Here is a 20631-nt window from a genome sequence, read left to right on the forward strand (position 1 = left end):
ATGACACCTAAATTGACCTAAGATGTTTTACATGATAAATACACCAGGAGGACAGCTGTACTGTAGATTGGTGGTTTTACTTTAAACAAATGAGCGCTTGTTCTGTCCGTTATGGGTCAGTCGAGTTGCTGCATTAAAGTTTACTTTTAAAGTCTCGTCTAGTAGCTAAATAGAAAGTTGTAACTGACCATGGACCTGTAATCTGTCGAAGGCAGTTGCTTTGAGCGGGCAAGAGCGTTGTCCATGCACCAGATAGTGCCTCCCTTTCTTCACCTCTTTTTCGTCTCTCCCTCCTTCATCGTTGTCACTGAAGTTAGTCACATGTGTCCAGGATTAAGCTTTTATGTAGAGTTAAACTAGATGCTTTTTTTCATATCGATGATCTATGTTAATGTTTTGGAGAGTGAATATTATCAATGATGCTATTATAGTATGTTGGTACAGCCTGTAACAGTAGAGTACAGCGTATATCTCATTATCATTGACCGTAAATGTTGCATTTACAGTAAAAGCAATGCCCCCCCTCTTAGCTCTTAGCTTTTGTACTGTAGCTGCTAGATATTTGACAGCCTGATGCTTGTGTCGGAAACCAGTACAGTATGTTGAGCTTGGTGCTGACTTTTATGTTCAGGGATGGTTTCTAGTTTATTTTACCTGCAATATGTTATTTTCCACTATACCAAGATGACCCCAAGTGTTAGTTAATGTTGGTAAATGAATAACATGCCAACCTGCTGAATTTGTGTTGTACTATCTGCATTTAAGGGGATATCATCTATATCTGAAGAACATCCTCTATCAAAGACGTGGTCAGCCAACCATTTTGTCTTTACCATTTTCCTCTTGTCAACTATCAGCCTGACGTATAATCAGTCAACAGAAAGTATTGAGGAGTCTGTACGCCACGGGCCAGCCAACCTGTTGAGCAATGCAGCCTGATACTTTCAAAATTTTGTGATTTTATTTCACATTTCACTTCAGATTTGTTGGTACTTTGTGCTTCTGTGATTTTTAGAATTATATTCTGTCTGTTAGCAAAGCATTTAATGGGATTGTGGCATTTATTTCTGAATATTTTGGGTCATCTTGGTATAATCAACTTAAATTGTTTTGTAAAAAACTCAAAGATATATACTGTGTGTTGTCTGCTGGAACAGAAGACAAAGGAAAGTTTTATTTATAAAGTTTTGAAGGATGGATTATGTTATTATATTATTATGTTATAATATATTGCACTCATGCACAAAGCATCTTTATTTGCTATGATTTTCTATGATGATGTTTTTAAGAATGTATGGAAAAGACTGGCTTGTGTTTAAAAAACATTTTACAGCCCTGTCCTGACGGGAGAAGAAGGTTATATATCTGATACTGTGTCATTTTTGCTTCAGCAATCAAACCACCAACAAACCGCTGCACCAAATTGCATTGATTTGTTTTAGTTTAAAACTGGCGGATGACTTGCAATGCTTCCAGCCCTCATAGTTCAGGGTATCATGTTAAGGAATAAACACTTTGTGAGACAGTTTTAGTGCACCGGCCAATAATCGTTGAAAGGTAAATGAGTTGATTATTTTATATTTGGCCGCTTTTTAACTGTCATAGCTCTGGATCGATGCATGCAGGTCCACTTATCTTCTGCTGTACTCTGTCCCTCTCTCCTGCCTTACCCCTTTGCTAATGACAACAGCTTATCTCCCCCCTAAAGTGCTTCTTGTAAAGTATTGTCATTCATGATCCTTGTAATGACTAACTGGAAACCTTCCTCTTGGCTCTGTCTTGTATATAAATGGAGATTTTCTGTGTTGGGTCTCATCACACAGATGATATTAACTCTCTCTTCCTCTGTATACCATGATGAATAAGAATAACTAGGCCTGCTGCTTCGTCAAGTGTCACCTCAGAGTAAAGAGAGCTGATCTGGGATCAGTTTTTGCACATTTCAGCTCAGTGTGGGTGAGGTGGCCGTCGTGGACCGGGTTGAATATCCCAAGGTCTGCTCTTTTGCTCGGAGCTGCTTGACAGAGGCAGAAACAGGTCCAAGCCTGTGATGAAGTCTTTATCTCAGTGCTCACGTTTATCTTTTGAGTGTTCTGGAGTTCTTTCTCATGTCTGTGGACACGTAACAAAAGTTGTCAAGAAAAAAATAAGGTGAATAAATAAATGAGTGTTGAAACTTATGAAACGTGTTAGTGTGATGTGTATTATTGTCGTCTTTATCAATTTTTGTTCACATTTCTAATTACACACCATGTGCAGTAAACCTTATATTATCGGAGATGGACGAGTCAATGTTTGCGTTAACTTCTGTGATGATTATAATTTTGCATCACTATTGTGCACGGTATCAGTCAACTTGTGGGACTGCTGTTTCCTTATATTGTCCTAACAAGCTGCAGATACATCTTGACATCTACAAGACAAAAGCCATGAATGGCTTAGTCAATTTCTTTAAAATTTTACAACTGTAGGAATCTTTTTCCACAATAATTTTAATCTTATTCACTATCAAATTTAATTTTCAAGTCCATTTGACTTGTCTGCGCAATATCAAGCATGGCCTGACTTTGCAATAACAGAATTAGACCAACAGATATTGAATTCCTAAATCCAGATCTGAGGCTGCTTTTATTCCTCCCTTTCAACAAGAAAACATTATCGTCCATAAGCAACTGGAATGGTAACATGGCATCATAAAGTGAATATGTCTTACCCAGTAAGTTTACAAAATCTATTCAACACTTCTAAATATCTCAAATAAACATGTGAAGTGTTCAAATGAAAAGTGTTTTTTTTTACATGCATAGGAGCTTGTTGAACCACTGAGTCCTGCAAATTTTCCCTCCATAGCACAATTATATTGCCTCTCCTTAATGTGTTTTGCTCATTGTTACTTCAATATGATTTTCACTACTCAGATAATGCATGCAGCTAACAAGTATTTTTATGTCTTTAAAGATGTTGGGAGGGGATCTTTATATCTTGATCTTCTAGGTTTTTTTTTTAACCTATTCCTAAACAGCCTTTACTCAGTTAAAAGTGACCAAAAAAAGGTGCATTTTTCATCCTGAGTTGGTGTGACTACTTCTGTGCAGCACAGTATGTTTCTCAGTTGATGTAGCAATGTCCATCATCTCATCATGTTTACCACGTAAAGAGAGAAAAAAACATGACCCTGACAAGGCAGTGTTCCTGCTGACCAAGCACCTGGATAAATGGATAACAAAACATAACGGTCTCCTCATGTCTGTTGCATAACAGTTTGTACTTTCGCTGAGGGTGAACACATGTGCATGTGCCTGTGTGAGACTGTCCTTCTGCGTTTGTGCAGCCTTCCATTATTGATTATGTACTCACCATGTGCTCAGCTGCAACAAGGCCAGTCAGACTAATCCCCTAATAACAGAGGCAGAAATACTGGGCTAGACACAAAGGCCCTGGACTGAGTGAGGGGCAGCTGCCTCCCATCAGGCACTGAGGTTACAGTAGACTATTGATGAACAGTGAGTTTGGTTAGATAAATGAAGGTCTTTTCTATGGAATGAATGTTGAATATTTAACTATGTGCTGCGCTTCTCTTTCTATACTTCTGTCTCGCTGTCATCCTGATGTCACAATGTTTGTACCAGGTACTAGACCAGCTCTCTGTTATAAAACTAGGTCCCTAAACCTTCAAGGTGTTATTTTAGTATTGATTTAAATAGGGACTGCTTAAGCTGGTAGCGAGGAGACTCACCTAGCTTCTCACTGCCTACGTCCAAACGTCTACCCTGCTACCTCTGGCTTGGCACCTGACTTGAATAGCCTTTAAATCAGACCGACCACCAGCCACGCCGGTTAACGACAGCTCTCCTCTAAATGATCTGAGCACTTGGTATGGTGCTAGGATGAATTTTAGGGGCTTTTTGTAAACCCCTATGGGACTGTTTCAATTCGGTAGGCTGGAGTAACCTTTCAGAACCTTTAAGATATTTTGCACACTTATCACCTAACTTTTTACTTCCATCAACGAGACATAAAATCAGTGTCCACACCTTCTACTTCAACTACAGTTGAAGGTTTATTACAAAGTTTTAGCAAGGGCAAAGCATATAGCTCAATCTTATTTCAATTACTATCAATCATTATCAAGAATACCTATTGATAAAGATCACAATTCAGTATATAATAAAGATTAGTCTAAAAGAGCTGACTAACTGGAGGGGTGTTGGCTGGCTCTCCAGAACATTGAGTCCACGTAAGAAATAGCCTATAGCACGCTAAATTTATAATCATACACTATTTCATGTATGTAATAGCCCTGTTTACTGTGAGCCCAAGAGTACATAACAGTTAGCATAGATTAGAATATTAGCAACACATTTTAGCCAGAGATAGCAAGGCTAGCTAGGATAGCAGTAAGTTGATAACAAATAAACAACCACAAAAAAAAACTATATTAAAATGAGTTCTAAAAGATAGTATAACAACAAGGCCATTTATGAGGAGTAGATAAATTATGTGTGTCTGTGGCTGTGTCCGAAATCACTCACTTCTCCCTATATAGTGCACTACATAGGGAGTACGCCATTTTGTAGTGCTGTCCGAATGTCTAGTGGGAATTATTATACCCTATATAGTGGACTCAAAGTATCCCACAATGCATCGCGAAAGGTAGTGTGCAACCGATGGTCACTAACCAAGCAATATTTACCATCATGCATTGCGTTGAGAGAAAAATGGCAGACGAACGCTAGTCCACAACCAGCGTTGATGTACGACGTTTCAACTGTGCGCTAGCAGTGACGTAATTAACGGCGCCTGAGTAGTGTCCGAAAGTGCTTTTTTCTTTCTGCTGATGAGCTCCCTATATAGTCCGCTATGTTGGACTCCCTATGTAGTGACTAGGGAGTAGGAAATGAGTGAGTGATTTCAGACACAGCCAATGTTTGCTTGGCCACAAAATGGTGGATATAACAGCGTTAGCTTAGCTGCTATGGAACTGTGCCAGTAGGGGTTGCTATAGCAACTGAAGGCTGCAGCTGGCGGCAGAATCAGCTGAAGTAATTAAATTACAAAACCACAAGTTGCTCCAAAGCCAAATCTCTGCGCCCCAAGAGGTCAATAACTCGTGCTACACGAAGCCACGGTCAAGCAGCCGTGGATATAGTGTTCCTGTCATCTTGTGTCATAAGTGTGACACACACACCATCTGAGCTCCTGAGGAGGTGTCCAAACACGAGCACACACTCCTGCCTCACCAGGGTACAGTATGTTACTCCTACATACATTCACTGAGCTATTGTCCTATACTTCCAGGTGCAGGTCACCCTATCCCACTTCTTTAATTATGCACACTAAGAAGGGCCCCCATCTGAGGTTTGGGTCCAGGCGGCGCTGCTCCTTGGTCTTACTGTGTAGTGGCTGCCCGAGAGGAAAGAGGTCTCTGGACTTTCTACATTGCTATTAGTCTTTTTTTCCATAATTATTTTATTTTTCCAGCATTTTTTCCCTAGCATTCATCCACTGTCAGATTGTCTTTAATTCCACAGTTTCTGGACCATATTGTAAGTACTGCATGCATTCTTAAAGCATTTAGATTATTACTATGAAAGAAATCCATAGGCTGCAACAACTAATTATGTGAGATTGAATGAAAATTTGTAACATCTTAAACTCAAGGGAAAAAAGGTGAAATATTGGCATGTGACAATAGGATTTTGAATGTGAGGTCAAACTTTTCTTGAACACAAATAATTATCTAATTTGTATTTTGGATGGATGGCATTGTAAGTTGACCTTTCTTTAAGCAGTAAATTGAGTAAAGATAAAATGTCTTCTTCAAGGGGGTCCTAGCTAAAATGGACAGCAATAGCAATGAGTTGCAGGTAAACAACACAAGACAAACAATTCAGTGTTTTAGTTGCAGGTATATTGATAACCATTGCCAGTTATAGGTGGAATAAAAACACTGGATTGGTTAATGCACTCAATAGAAAGTATATAGTATAAAAACATCAAATATCTTACAAGCTTAAGGTAATGTATGCTGTATAAAACATCTTCAAAGCCACTAATGAGGCATACAACTTCTTACAAGGCATCTAACGAGAAACATCGTAATTGCTCGTGTAGTATTGAGACTATTGTTGCTTGTGAATCGGTAGATTACCTGAAGCAGGATATCATGTCTCTCCAAACTCCAACACGCTTTCTCCTGCACTCTGTGTGGGCTACGCTACTTTCACTGACCGGGGTCCTGTTTCACCACGTCTTGTTTTTGTTCCAAGTACTACAAGCTGTGGCCTGTGTTCTTTACATTGAGCATGTGTGTGTGTGTGTTCGTGTGCGTGTCATCAAGGGGGTCTCAGTCTCTTAGAGGATTACTCTGGAATCGTTTAAACCTTGTGATGCTCTGTGTCACGTTTCTCTCCTGGACAGGTCTTTCTTTTTCTGCTCACTTTACCTGGTTGCTGTTACTGTATATTGCCGTCATTCTTCTTGTTGTTTTTTTAAGAAAGAGGAGCTCCTGCTGGTTTGAAACCCCCGACTGTGAATGAGCAGAGAACAACATGGAGAACAGCAAGGTGACCACTCATTAGTGCAGGGACTGATATAACGGGAGGAGACTTTAACCCGTCGCACACAGCACAGGTGTCATTAATAACGTTACTAACTACTGGAAAGGAGCCATGATTGATAATAACAGCTACACCTGGGCTTTTCCTGAAATGACAGGTCAAAAATAAAGTATGCAAGACCAAAATGTATCCATCAACAACAGGAAATGCTTGTGAAAAGAAGAGACCAACTGTAACAATATAACTGTTACTGTAACTATACAAAAATAATAAGAAGTTGTGATACAGTATGTATGTGATGTGTAAGTGTAAGAAAATCACAAAACATCAGCAGGTGAAGAAAAGCTCTTTGTGAGAAAAAATGTGGACCTGTCCCTTTAAGCGTGGCTCACCCCTGCTGTGTGTGTGTGTGTCCCCAGCAGCCAGTGAAGGAGGTGCTCCCCCTGCCTCGCCACCCTTCTCCACTTCCTGTGACCTCTTCCTCTCTGACCCCTGCTGCCATTTCAAAGAAACCCTCCCCGGGCTCCATCCAGCATGTCCAGGTGGCCTCCTCAGGTGATCAACAGACAGAGAGCACATATTTGCATTTCATTATGAACATATTATTTATGAATTTGGTTACAATCATTATACACTGAAGGTAAAAAAAAAAAAATACGCTCTGTAGTCAGCCATGTTATTTTGTTATTGTCTATTTATTCATATGTTATATGATTGAATATATACTGGAAGCGTCTTGCTTTTTTCTGATTATTTGTATTAGAGGCAGGCAACATCAACAGCAACAGTGACACTAAAATGAGCAAACAATGCCCACAATGTTCAAAAAACACATGAAATGTATTTAACACATACCTGGTATTAAAATACTGACAAATTAAAAAAATTAATGGTTGACCTTTGGTCTTTGTTACAGTTGTGACATCGTTCCACCATCTGAAGCCTCCAGAGAGGGATCTCACCCTCATGTCCCACATGAAGTCTATGAAGTCTCTGAGGCACGCTGGATTCACTGCAGTCTTCACGGGACAAACGGTGAGCTGGCTGACCATAGAGATAAAAATAAACCCTGTATAAAGTAAAATAAAACACAAAAAAAACCCCATAAAGGGTGAAGATATGGGTTGAAAAAAAATAATGTTCTAGTTTGTCTAGCAATTTCCACTTATTCTGGTTAGTAAAGCATTTTTATAGACCCCTTGTCAAGCTAGCTAATTAAAGCTAAATCTGTGTTGAAAACGCAGTTGAGTTGAAAACTCCATCTTCAGCTGACCTTTTTTTTAAAACGAACATTGATATAAATGTTTAAGATATATTCAGACCTTCTGGGTTTGAAAAGTGAAGCTGGTGCAGAAGTGCTTTAAAAATGCAGTCTTTCTAATGGCCAGCAGGGGTCGACTCCACTGGTTGCAAAAAGAAGTCCGATTGTATGTAAGCTTATGTGAAAATGACCCCACTTCTCACTTGATTTATAACTTCAGTAAATAGTTTCATAATGAGTTTATGTTCTCAATTGCTTTCTTCAATACAGCATGATGCTCAGTTTGTCAATTAAGGTCCCGTAAAGTATGCATGAACAAAGGTATTAAGGGCGTGGCTACCTTGTGATTGACAAGTTGCTACCGTGGCCTATCCTCCCCAGCTCCACCCTTTTGTCCAAATATGGTAATTTCTAGCTGCCGAAAACCAAAACTGTGACAGCCATAATGCCAAACTCAAGGCTTCAGAACAGTAGTCCACAAACCAATGGGTGACGTCACAGTGGGTTTACACTTGGCTGGGGACTATGTGAGGTCACCTGACAGGTCCATCAAAGCTAACAGGACAAAGTCAGTCAAGGGCAGTTTGTACATGGTAGGTCTAGCTAGGCAAAATAAGTGACAACATAACAGTGTGGATGGACCATGGTTTTTTAGGGCCTCTGAATTCATGCTGTTTTGTAATAAACATACGGTATATATTTAGTTAATTTTGCATGACATTTAGGACCCACTGGTGCGCAGCTATTAATCATAGAGTTATTCCTTCAGAGAACAAAATAAAAATAACGTATAAAGATCATCAGAAAATTGACTTCTGTAAAATGTTTATGATGGTATGATAAAGATGTTATTCCCTCAAATGCGGCTCCAAACTCACAGTTTAGCAGTGACACTCCGACTGTCGTGTGTTGAACGCTGACAGAAGCTTGACAGTGAGGAGCTGTTGGAGGAGGTACCCATCGTCGATGTGATCCTCGCTGACATCGACTCCCTGGTGCCCACTCACGATGAAGCCGGCTGCCCCATAGCTGAGTGGAAACGACAGGTGATGGTGCGGCAGCTGCAGGTCAGGCTGCAGGATGAGGAGGAACAGAGGAGACAGGTACTTATCTGTGCTATTGTATTGTTCTGGTCTGGATGTGCTATGCATGAGCCTGTAGGGCTGTATACAAGTGTATTTTAATGCATTTTAACGTCATATGTACTGTATATGTTTTATTGTTTTTACAAAAAGATGTTTTTGTGTAGACACATTTGTAGAAGGAATAGTTTGACATTTTGAGAAACAGACTTATTTGCCTTCTCGCCAAGATTTAGGTATGAAAACTGATACCACTGCCATGTTTGTCTGTTCAGTATGAAACCCCAGTTAGAAGCCGGTTAGCTTAGCTTAGCATTCTCGTCCCTTCCATTATCTGCCTGTTACTGTTTTCAAAATCCCTGGAAACAACAACAGCAACTTCCGAGCCAGCAACCTACACGCTGAAAATGGCAAGTTACCCTCATCCTTACTTTGGCAACACTAATGGTATGAACCTAAACAAGCTAGCAGCTCTGAACTTTTTCCCCTGAAACAATTTTGCAGGGGCACCATCGCCGTCCTTGGTTTAGCGCCACCCAAGACAACTGGGATTGGTTCACAGAAAAACAAACCAGTCAAAGCATGTTTTCTCCAGCCTGACACAGCACTGTGAAGATAGGCCTGGCTATGCAAGACTAAAAGATCACTAATTAAGTTACACAATGTTTGTTTGACTTTTAGAAAAGCCAAGTGTAAAAATGTCACGTTGTGGTTTTGTAGGTGGCTATTTCTTGGCTGGGAGCAGTAATTTCCAGCCTCATGATGATGACACAACCTCAGGAAGTCAGCTCTCCCAGCCAAGAAAAAGCACAGAACACTGTAACAACGTGCCTCCTCATCTATCTCTTGGCTTATTTACCAAAATGTTTCACAAAATAATCTCTCCGGATTGTTTTGTAAAATCTCATTTTCCCTCTAACAGGACACGGCTAATGGCTGCACACCAGTGGATGGCTGGAAGTACTCACAAACCCACAACGCAGTCCTGGGGCCCTTTGGCGAGCTCCTAACAGATGATGACCTGGTTTACCTGCAGCAGCAGATCGAGACTGTTTCACTGCAGAAGCGCTGCCAGGCCTATGAGCTGGAGCTGACCAGGCTGACCGAGGAGCTGAGGTCAATTTTACCAGATCCGATCGTCAACATCTCGCTTAACAAAGAGGTCCTACAACAGATGGATGCAGAGGGGAAAATCCAGTTCACTTTGCCAGTGTGGTGCAGTCGTGTCTCGGAGATCGTTAAGAGTATGTCACTGCTGGTGGCTAATCTGACCCAAACCACAGAGGAAGGGGGTGAGAGGAGGATAGTGGAAGGCATGATGGAGGGGATGAAGGGTTTGCATGGGGTCAGAGATAGTTTAGGAACTGATTTAGGCCAGGAATTGGGCCAAGAGATGGTGACAGCACATGGTGAGACCTCTAGTGGATGTAGGATTCCTCTTATAGGGATGGCTTCAGCCTTTAGCCATCGTCTAGAGACCAACAGCTACAGCAGAGCACGGAGGGAGAGGGTGGAGAGGGAGATCCAACAGTCTGGGGTGTCTGTCAGAAACCTCAGATCCAACTTTGAAGGTCAGATTGGTGCAATCTATCCCTTCGCTGGGGTTGTAAAAGGAGGCCCAGTAATGTTTGGAGCCTCGGGAGTGAACAACCAGAACGCCAACACAAGCCTCAACTGTGGTTCGAACAACTGTGATCCTCCAAAAACACGTATACCTGTGATGGAGACTACCAGCTTACGGAAAGAGCGAATAGTGGTCCTTTTCCTGAGCCACTGGAAGAAATCTGCATATGCTATTTCAGTGAGAGCGGCGAGGCAGAGACAGGGACAGGAAACAGTGTCAGGGAGAGTGACAGGAGCGTCGCCCCCACAGAGAATCACTTCCATGTTTCAATTCTGCCAACAACGAGGTGCTGTGGACAAGATGCTAAACTCCTGGAGGAATAAACTAGAGCTCAAAGATGTGCAAAAGTCATCATTGTCCTTCTCTAACTCTTCACAAAATCCACCTCCTCAAGAAGCCTACTCCCCGGAACAATTCCTGCCAGACGTGGATGGTGTCGCAGTGAGCCACGATAGCTTGACCCTCGACCTCTTCATGTTGGGATACTTTCACATCTTAGAGCAGGAGCTGTCACCTGAGGAGAGGAAGATGAGGCACCTCCTCTGCTTCGAAGTCTTCGACCATGTCGGCAGTTTCCCCTGGGAGGTGGTGAGGGACTTCCACAAGGCTGTTCTCCAGGAGATCCGGGCTGGCAGCCGACAGTGGAGCGACGGCTTCGAGGACATCAAAGTTCGCTTCTTCGGGGACTCAAGACCGTGCCGCTGTCCGTCACCATCGCCGTCATCATTGTTGTCAGACTCCAGACTCGTGCCCAAAGTTATAGTTCAAACTGCTACTCCAGATGAGTGTGGCAGTGACACAGACTTCTCCTGTTTCAACAACGAAGACATTTGTAAATACATCGACCGCAGCTTTGCTTTCTGGAAAGAGAAGGAGGCCGAGCTGTTTGATTTTGAACATTAGTGAGGTTAAGGTTTTTGACATTTTTGCAAAAAATCATGGTAATGTTAGTGTGTTTATTTTGGCTGACTGACAGGAGTTGAATAAAATTCTGCTCAGAAGCATTTTTGATGCATCATTCTTGTAAACTTAAGTTACTGTATCCAATTAATCCCAGTCAGTGACACACATCTAATCTTTCTTCACAAACAGTTTTTAGAATGAAAATAATGTCTGTAATTTCCATTTAAAAACAACAACAAAACTTTACAATTGTATACTTTAAATCTAAATCCACTATTCTCATAGTGTGGCTCCTTTTTACAAGCTTCCTCTAGTGGTACGCATACAGGAATCCCAGATATGTTCTTTGAAAATCGAAAGTTAGTTTAAAAACATATCAAAATCCATTGCCACTTAAAGGACCACTCCACTGATTTTACATGTCAAAGTCAATTTTCTAATCATATTAGGTACTAAACGTGTAAAAACACAGTGTGTCTGTGGCTCTGGAGGAGGCTTGCAACTCTAGTTGGACATGACATCCCTTAAGTAAGCATATGTTTCCCTGCATTACAGTTTAAAATCTAATGAAAGATGCAGTTGCATTAAGGGAAGTGAAGCATCCAGAGTTTTCCAGAAGTTTGACTAACACTAGGGCGTAAAATCAGGATTTCTCTGCCTCGGCTGCATCAATTTCTACCACTCTTCTTTTAATCTGCCTCCCCCAAATTAAAGTCCTGTGGAGTCAGTTTAAAAGTTGCAGTGTTTTTGTAGTTGAGTAAAAAAAAGTATATGAACACTATCAGAAGTAAAAGTACTCGAGTAGAATTGTGTCTTTCAGAGATTTATATCTCTATGTTATAATTTTGAATTTACAATAAAAATAACTGATTAAAAAGGACTAATCTGTTTGTTATTTTAAATGCTTTATATAGTATTGGGCACTAATACATCATATTTTATAGGATCATTTGAAATCCGTAAATTCACAATACCTCCCAAATCAATATAGTGGAGTAAAAAGTATGTTTATCTTATAAATGGAGTCAAGTAGAAGGTAGCAATAACTAAAAATGAGTTACTCAAGTAGGCCTCAGCTACCGTTGACTTTAAGTGTACAGCATTTGAGTAAATCTACTTAGTTACTTTTACCTCATAAAGGCTACTTTCACTGTAATTGACCAAATTATTTTACCTTTATGTAACACACATGCACACTGTTATCTAAGACATGAGAGACTTGAGTTTTGTCTTAGGTCCAACCCAAAGGTGATGATTCAAATAGGTGAGGTCGCGCATGCGCACAAGCTCCCCGAAATTGACAGGAGGATGCTGAGCTGCATTCCCATCATTCTGTGAGGAGAGGAGGATCCCCCCTGCGCACCCACGACGGAGGAGACGCCGAGCGATAAGAACATATATAAAATAATACAAGTTGAGCTCTTTATCTGCCACCATGTCAGCCGGAGGAGATTTGGGGAACCCCCTGAGGAAATTTAAACTCGTGTTTTTGGGAGAGCAGAGCGGTGAGTCAGTCCTTCTCGGGTGGTGGGGAAAGGTTTGGGCTACTCTTCCCTGATATGCGTATATGCTTGAAGGCCATGTATGTAATCCGTGTTGGTTTTTTTAGTGGAAAGTTTCATCTGAAATCGAGAGGATGTTGCTGGCTGGCTTTGGATGGATTTGACGCCCAATGTGCGACTGAGGAAAAAATCTGATTAACCGATGAAGGAAAAAAAAAACAAGAAAAGAAAAAAAAAAAAACCGCATGCATGTAAAAATGATGAAGTCTCACCTTTTAATGATAAATGAAAAATAACAGAATTGTTATGAATATCCTCGAGGATGCTTTAGTTGCAGCAAATCGCTTTAAAATCGCATCCAAGCAGGCGATATGAACTGGGATGTTTTGATATGCTGCAGTGACCGACAAAATATGCTCAGCCTGTTTTCAGCTTTATTTCAGCCACATCTCTTATTTCTAACACGAACACACCTTTGTGAAGCGACATGACAGTGTTTCATATTGCCTCCATCACTCGTGTTTTTCCCTCTATAGAGGAGATAATAAACAGTCCCCCATGTGTCAGTTCGGGACACACCCTAGGCTGGCGATGTCTGTAGCATCTCTTAAACCTCGCAGTCTCCCGGTTCGGTCCCCATGAATAATCAAATAAAAACGGACCTGACAGCGCCACAACGTTATACCTTTTATTCAATAATCCATCTATTCCTGGTGGGAACGACTGTGTGTGTGATTTGATGTGATGTTGCACAGATTCGGGAGGTGCTGATCGATAATGGTCCAGCCTGAATACGTGTTCAGACATCAGACATCCAGAGTGGCAGCAGAGGAGCTCTTATATCCCATAAAATACAGCAGCACAATACACAGAATCAGGCCTAATGTGACAGCAGGCTGACCGGTGTTTGTGTTGCATTGTGATGCTTCAGTGTGTGTGTGTGTGTTTGTGTGGCCTGTACTGCAATGTTGCTGTCCACGGTGCTGAATCGAGGCCTGGTGTGGCCACTGCCCATCGCTGGCTTCAGAGGTACTGCTGTCTGCATGAGAGCCCGGGGCCTGCTGGAGAAGTCCTGTCCTCGCTCATGTGTGGATCTGATGTAAAATGGAGCTAAAGATGGTGCTGGGTGGGATGTAAATAAAAATTCCTGCTCACGAGGCTCACCTTCATCCTGTGAGAAGTCACCAGCGAGCTTATGTGCACTGATAAATATCTAATGTGTTTTCTGTCTCCGTCTGCCTAACGATGGCCTTGTGCATTTTTAGGACACAACTTCTCTGCTGGTAATTAACAGCATTCGTCGTCACAGTAAAATAGAGAGTAGAACTGAAACAGTTAGCCCACTGATGGATCAGTTAGTCGACAGAAAATCAATCCACAGTGATTTTATGATTGTATTTTTATTAAAGTTTATATTTATAGGGGACAAGTGTATATATAGCATGGATCAATGGCACATGCCGCATCATTTCTAACCAAAGGCAACATCGGCATTTATACAGTAACACAAAACTCAACAGGAAAATATAAACAAAACAGAACAAAACACATAACATATCAAGGAAATATATACAAAACAGAGCAAAACACATAACATATCAAGGAAATATAGACAAAACAGAACAAAACACATACTGTTACAAGAAAAATAGACAAAACAGAACAGAACACATAACATATCAAGGAAATATATGCAAAAAAGCATAAAACACTTTACTAAACAAGATAATACAATATATACAAAACAGAGCAAAACACATACTTAACAAGAAAACATATCTAAAACAGCACAGAACACATTACTCAACAAGAAAATATAAACAAAACAGCACAAATATCATAATATCATGCAATGATATTCATGATAATAAAATAAACTGTTCAAATCATTATATTGATCAGATCTGTCACCTATTCAGGGGATGCAGCTTCTTCAGTGTGAGGATTTACCTCTTTTCTCTGTTCTGTATCCCTGTAAACGTCATATCTTTTGGATTTTTATCACAGTCGATCAAACGAAACGAGGCATTTGAAGTTATCAACTCGGACTTTAACAAATTGCAGCAGGCGTTTTCTTAACTTTTTGACATTTCATGGACTCATTTGGTTAATCCACTATCCACTCCCTAATTTCTCAACCCTTAAACAGAATGAAATGTCATTCTTATGTGCTTTAGTTTCGCATTATTGACATTATTTATACTGTGCATTTCTTTGATATTTTGACATTTTCATCCGTGTAAAAAATTAGGGTGTTTTGGCAATAAGTTCATTAAATTGACTAAATCTGTGTCAGATACTGATACAGATAATTTTAGTCAAATTTTACAACGTTTAAGTCTGTCTTTTAAACCGCCTGATCTTTCTTTTGAGAACAGAAATGTCACCTAATTATCACGTGTTACCATTAGAGAAATTACCTCTAGAGAAGCAAAACTGTGAGAATATATCCGAAGATTTTAGGGTTGTTTTCTTTCGTATTTGGAAAAAGGACAGCTGTGAAGGCTGCGATGATTTATCAGGCAGATTTTGTTCTCAGGTACATGAGCTGGCTCGTCTTTTATTAGTTTCTACTCTTCATATCGTAATCTAATGTTGAAATTCTTGCCTAATTGTTAATTTGGTAGTGATGATTACAGTGGCAGTGGTTGAATGTCTACATGTACATTGTCATGGAGGAAAACAATGGACAACCATATTCAGGGAATCGTGTTTTTCATGTGTTTGGAGATTCTGTGAGATTCTGTATGATCTGATCTAATGCTGATCTGCCTCTGTTCTCTGTTCTTCCAGTGGGGAAAACATCTCTCATCACTAGATTCATGTATGACAGTTTCGACAACACATATCAGGTGAGACCCAGAGCCAAAAAGATCAGTAAAGATAAGAAACTTTAGTATATTGTAATGCATGATATACTGTCTGCCTATGGTTAATAACTGTACTTAAGACAGGATAGTGAGGGATTTCTCCTTATATCAGCTCTATTACCACTTTTCTTGTTATATTTTTTAAACAAATTCTCTACCAGTCCTCCTACAGTGATGAACAATGGGACTAATCACACTGTAGGTCTCATATATATTTAGCCTGTATTGTACAATAGTGACTGATTAACAACTGAATGATATTACAGTGAAACGCCTGCTTGATATACAAATTGCAGTCAGGTTCCATGTAACATGAGTTTGCATAAATTATTTTATTATGTGAATGCTGTCAGTCATCAGATGTGAATGTTAGTCGAGCAATATTCTTAACAAGAAAATACAAATGATACTTTCCATTATAGAAGTCAGGTACATAACAGGTCTGAATGATTGAGCCCTGAGGGCAGAACAAATGAAATTAGTTTTTCAGTCTGATTCAATTTCTGTACTTATCGGCTCTTTTTTTTCCTGAACGGCTTTTTGTATTTTTCCTTCATTTAAACGACGGTCAGTCTTGCCAGCAACAACAGATGGTGCAGGGAGACATTTAGCCTTTAAAGTCTGATGATTTTTCCCCCCTCTTTTGTTCTTTCCTCACCACAGGCGACCATTGGAATAGACTTCCTATCAAAGACGATGTACCTGGAAGACCGAACAGTAGGAAAACCTTTATATTCTCCTTTTAAAACTCACACGTTAAGACAAATTCATGTATGTGCCCTTTCATTTTAGCCAGTCAAGATCCAAGTTAGAAATGTCCCAATTTCCACTCTGTTTTCACTAATCCTTGATTTGATTTGCTTAATTACTGCTCTCTTCACAGACTAACACGATTACCCTAAGGTTATTTCTGGTAGCTTTGGCGCTTTGGCTTTTCCAGCCATAAGAAGTCAAAGCCTTTCCCATGGATCATCTACTTTAGCTAGTATTAATACTAGGTCTTTGTCAGGATATTATGCTCTGTCAGCCTGCACACGCTCTGATACTGGCTTATCCCGTTGGATGCATACTTACAAAGCCCTTACATCTGTGTAGTCTGCGTGTAGTGTGATGGTTAATGTTGAGACAGCTTCAGGAGGTGTGTTTGTGTGTGTGTGTCAATGCAGGTAAGGCTGCAGCTGTGGGACACTGCTGGACAGGAGCGTTTCAGGAGCCTCATCCCCAGCTACATACGAGACTCTACAGTAGCTGTGGTCGTCTATGACATCACAAGTGAGCATAAACCTGCTAATTGCACTGTTTTGAAACAAAAAAGACTGGATGAAATAATAAAATAAGAGTCTTCTCTCCACAGATGTGAATTCATTTCAGCAGACCTGCAAATGGATTGATGATGTCAGGACAGAGAGAGGAAGTGATGTCATCATCATGCTAGTCGGCAACAAAACAGATCTGGAGGAGAAGAGGTGAGTATGTTTGCATTCAGCTGCAGTCAATGTTTTCTTAACCGAAAGCATCAACCTGTCAGCGCTGAATAAATTAGCCGTCGACGGCGTGATGCTGAAGTCTGGCCCCGATTTTCCCTGCAGGCAAATCATGATCGAGGAAGGAGAGCAGAGAGCCAAAGAGCTGAACGTCATGTTCATCGAGACCAGTGCCAAGACGGGCTGCAATGTCAAACAGGTGATCCCTGCAGTTTCACCATATTTCGCAGCATTTTGGGCGGCAGTTGCTCTCAGCATTTCTGCCACTGCTGCGTCCCTCCAAGGTGATCGAGTCACCAACGGGGATAAATCAAATTAAATATAAATATGTGGAGGAGTGTGTTAGATAGGGTGCACATCCGACCCTAGTGAATGCGGGACGAAAGGAGCAAGCGCACACTTGAGATCATTAACTCATTTACAAGTACACGATTGAGGTACTTGTACTTTACATATGTTAAATTATTCTTCTATTTCACTACAATTAGGTTTTTTTTTTAATTCCAATACATTTATCCAACAGCTACAGTTACTAGTTATTTTATATTTACAGATTTTACATAGAAAACAGATGATATGGATATGAAATATGATTAATTTAGCTATTTGCAGACAATACTTTTGCCTACGTAGTACATGTATAATGAATGCAGGACTTTTTACTTGTAATGGAGTATTTTTACAGTGTGGTTTTGCTGCTTTTATTAGAGTAAATAACCACTTCCCTTCCCTTCCTTTTCCTTCTCTCTGTGCATCTTCTTTTCTCCTCTCCTCCCTCCTCTCCTCTCCTTCTAGCTGTTTCGTCGGGTGGCAGCAGCCCTACCTGGAATGGAAAGCTTGGACGATGCAAATCCTGAAGGCAGTATCCTTTACAGCCGCTGTGACTCACTGTGTCGACAGCAAAAAGAGCCAAGAAAGAGGCAGCTTATTTTTAATCTCTTAGTGGTTGTTGGCGCTGGTACAAACAGACCGCCCAGCCTACTGTCTGCTGAGGCATTAGCCATTAAACCTTTTCTGCTTAATAGGGAGGAAATGCACAGAGCCAGGAAGATTGTGTGGATGCACAGGTGTAGCACCACGTAGTGGCTGTCTGGGAAGTGACATGCACTGAAGACATGATGGATGTTACGTAAAAGAAAGCGAGGGATTGAAAAAAGAGATTCTCACAATTACACATGAAACTTACTTAACGTGTTCCTCATCTGTAGAAATATATACACAGCCAGCACTTGGCTTTGGATTACAGTCTGAAATTACAGTATAAATATTTAGTTCATATGGTATCAATAAAACACGTACTGGGTACCTTTTCTGCGACAAATATGTACAAGGACAGGAGGGAATAAAGAGGTAACATCCTTGTGTTAAAAAGGACTATAAATAAATAACACTGTGCAGAAAGTTTTTTTTTAATTATTGAGAATGTATTTATTATTTACAGGTCACAGTTATATGATTACATGGGAACAAACAGAATAGGTGAACAGTGTTAACATTGCAATTAAAAACGGAGCATTATTGTTGCTTCAGATCAAAACATTATGCTGAGCTGTGGCTTTAAAATGGTGAAATCAGGAAAAACAGTTGTCTCTAAGGCTATGGACTTCTTTGTCCTGTATATCAGATTATTAAAGGGAAATTCCGTCGATTTTACATTTGCATTAAAGTCCGTTTACAGGTCTTTGGGAGTTGGTTGGGGCTGGAAAAAAAAATCTGAAGGTGTGGATTTAGAAAGAAGTGAGTTTACCAGAGCTTTGTAGCTCACTACTTATCTGTGCTTGAGGCTAAAGGCTGCTAAATCGTTGAAATACTCTTTTAAGGAGCTTATACATATTATGAACAAACTTATCTGTGTTTAAGAGACAAAATACACAAACTGTGAGGTGAGCTATTCCCCATTTTAGGGACAATGAAAGACAATATAGTATATTTTATAAGTAGTTATAAATGCCCTGTAAGTATTCCAATGGTACACTGTATGTACAAATACATAATAATAATAAGCATAGCAACAACAACGACAACTACTACTACTACTACTACTAAGGTGAATAATGTACTTGTTACCCGACTTAATTTATTTGATAACTTTATTTTCTAGTTATCCATCAGATATATTATATAAAGTTGTTAAAATAAGCTCCACCTTTACCAGCTACAACATTAAAGTGATGATCACATACTCCAATAACAATACTATATGATATTTCATTATTCTGAAGTGGGTTATCCTAGTACTTTTATCCCTGTTTATTTGACAGTGTAAGGTCATAGAATTTGACTTTTTCCTCGACCACCTGACTTTTCCTTAACCGGACAATTCCCAGTGATCGACATCAAGCTGGACAAACCGGCAGAACCTACTGTCCCCGAGGGCGGGTGCTCATGTTAATGCAGAGCTGAAATCGGACAGCTCCCTTCACACCATAGGCTTGTTGTGTTGCTTACTACTGGTTAGCTTCCAGTTGACTTCTCTAATTGGATATAGGATGCGGGCCTTGTATCTGATTGGACAAATCAAATGTTATCTTTCAGTCTTGTTCAGTTGTAAAATATTGTATACTTTGTCAATATGTAAGTGACTGGAGGAGAAAAGGGAAAAAAAAAAACAACAAAAACAAATGTTGAAATGAAAACGAACAAAAAACAGTTTTGGAAAAATGATAAAGGGGGAAAAACGGGACAACCAACGGAATTCTTTTCGCTGTTATGTTTTGTATTTTTTATATATAAAAAGGGAAAGCACCAAAAATGATGCCTAAACATAGAAGGAGAAATAGTGGAGGGGTCGGCCATTTTTCTAGATGGCCGACCACGTCTGAATGTCTGCAGCACGCATGCACGCTGATCTGATCTTTGACCTTTGACCTTTGACCTTTGGCCTGCCCTCCAGGGTCTCCGCACTCTGGAAGGAGGTTGACTATCTTAGAATGTTTTATAGCATCTCTCTATAGCATCTCATGACAAAATGTAACTCATTTGATATTCCCACAAGAGTCAACTTCCAGTAGGTTCACCTAACAGTAGCTGTGAAAAATGTGGCACTCTATCTCTCTATGGGTTTAACTTTTATAGAACAAACTGTACTGTGGTTAAAAAAAAAAAAAAAGAAGTAATAAAAAGACAACTTACTATCACAACTCCCCCTCCCTCCAACCACTCCTCTGCTTTCCTGTCCCTTCTTTCCTCTTTAACCTCTCTCCTCTCCTGTCTCCCCCTCCCTCCATCCCGGTAATACACATATAACGATCCACTGTAATGCACTGCACTGTATATAATAATGTAATATGTATGTTGTGAACGTCCCTCTGTAGAAGTGGTCCTTGTTCACCAGTATGAATAATG

At 40.2% G+C, this 20631-nt stretch overlaps 2 protein-coding genes across 3 annotated transcripts; both read left to right on the plus strand.

The window, feature by feature from the left end:
• The first annotated feature begins 6551 nt into the window (after positions 1 to 6551).
• espnlb (espin like b) lies at positions 6552 to 11430 on the plus strand. The gene is made up of 6 exons (XM_073491674.1): positions 6552 to 6566; positions 6980 to 7115; positions 7477 to 7631; positions 8775 to 8924; positions 9826 to 10209; positions 10318 to 11430. Exons 1-6 carry the CDS (start codon positions 6552 to 6554, stop codon positions 11428 to 11430), a joined length of 1953 nt encoding a protein of 650 aa, XP_073347775.1.
• Positions 11431 to 12865: 1435 nt separating this feature from the next.
• On the plus strand, positions 12866 to 19678 carry rab6bb (RAB6B, member RAS oncogene family b). Of its 2 annotated transcripts, XM_073491738.1 has the most exons (8): positions 12866 to 12935; positions 15726 to 15784; positions 16466 to 16519; positions 16969 to 17074; positions 17157 to 17268; positions 17392 to 17485; positions 18082 to 18148; positions 19614 to 19678. In XM_073491738.1, exons 1-8 carry the CDS (start codon positions 12866 to 12868, stop codon positions 19676 to 19678), a joined length of 627 nt encoding a protein of 208 aa, XP_073347839.1. The 2 variants fall into 2 exon arrangements, with proteins under 2 accessions (XP_073347839.1, XP_073347840.1); XM_073491739.1 differs by lacking the exons at positions 16969 to 17074; positions 17157 to 17268; positions 17392 to 17485.
• Positions 19679 to 20631: the final 953 nt, after the last annotated feature.

The sequence above is a fragment of the Pagrus major genome, chromosome 21, assembly GCF_040436345.1.
Source record: "Pagrus major chromosome 21, Pma_NU_1.0".
In the NCBI taxonomy this organism is placed as follows: domain Eukaryota; kingdom Metazoa; phylum Chordata; class Actinopteri; order Spariformes; family Sparidae; genus Pagrus; species Pagrus major.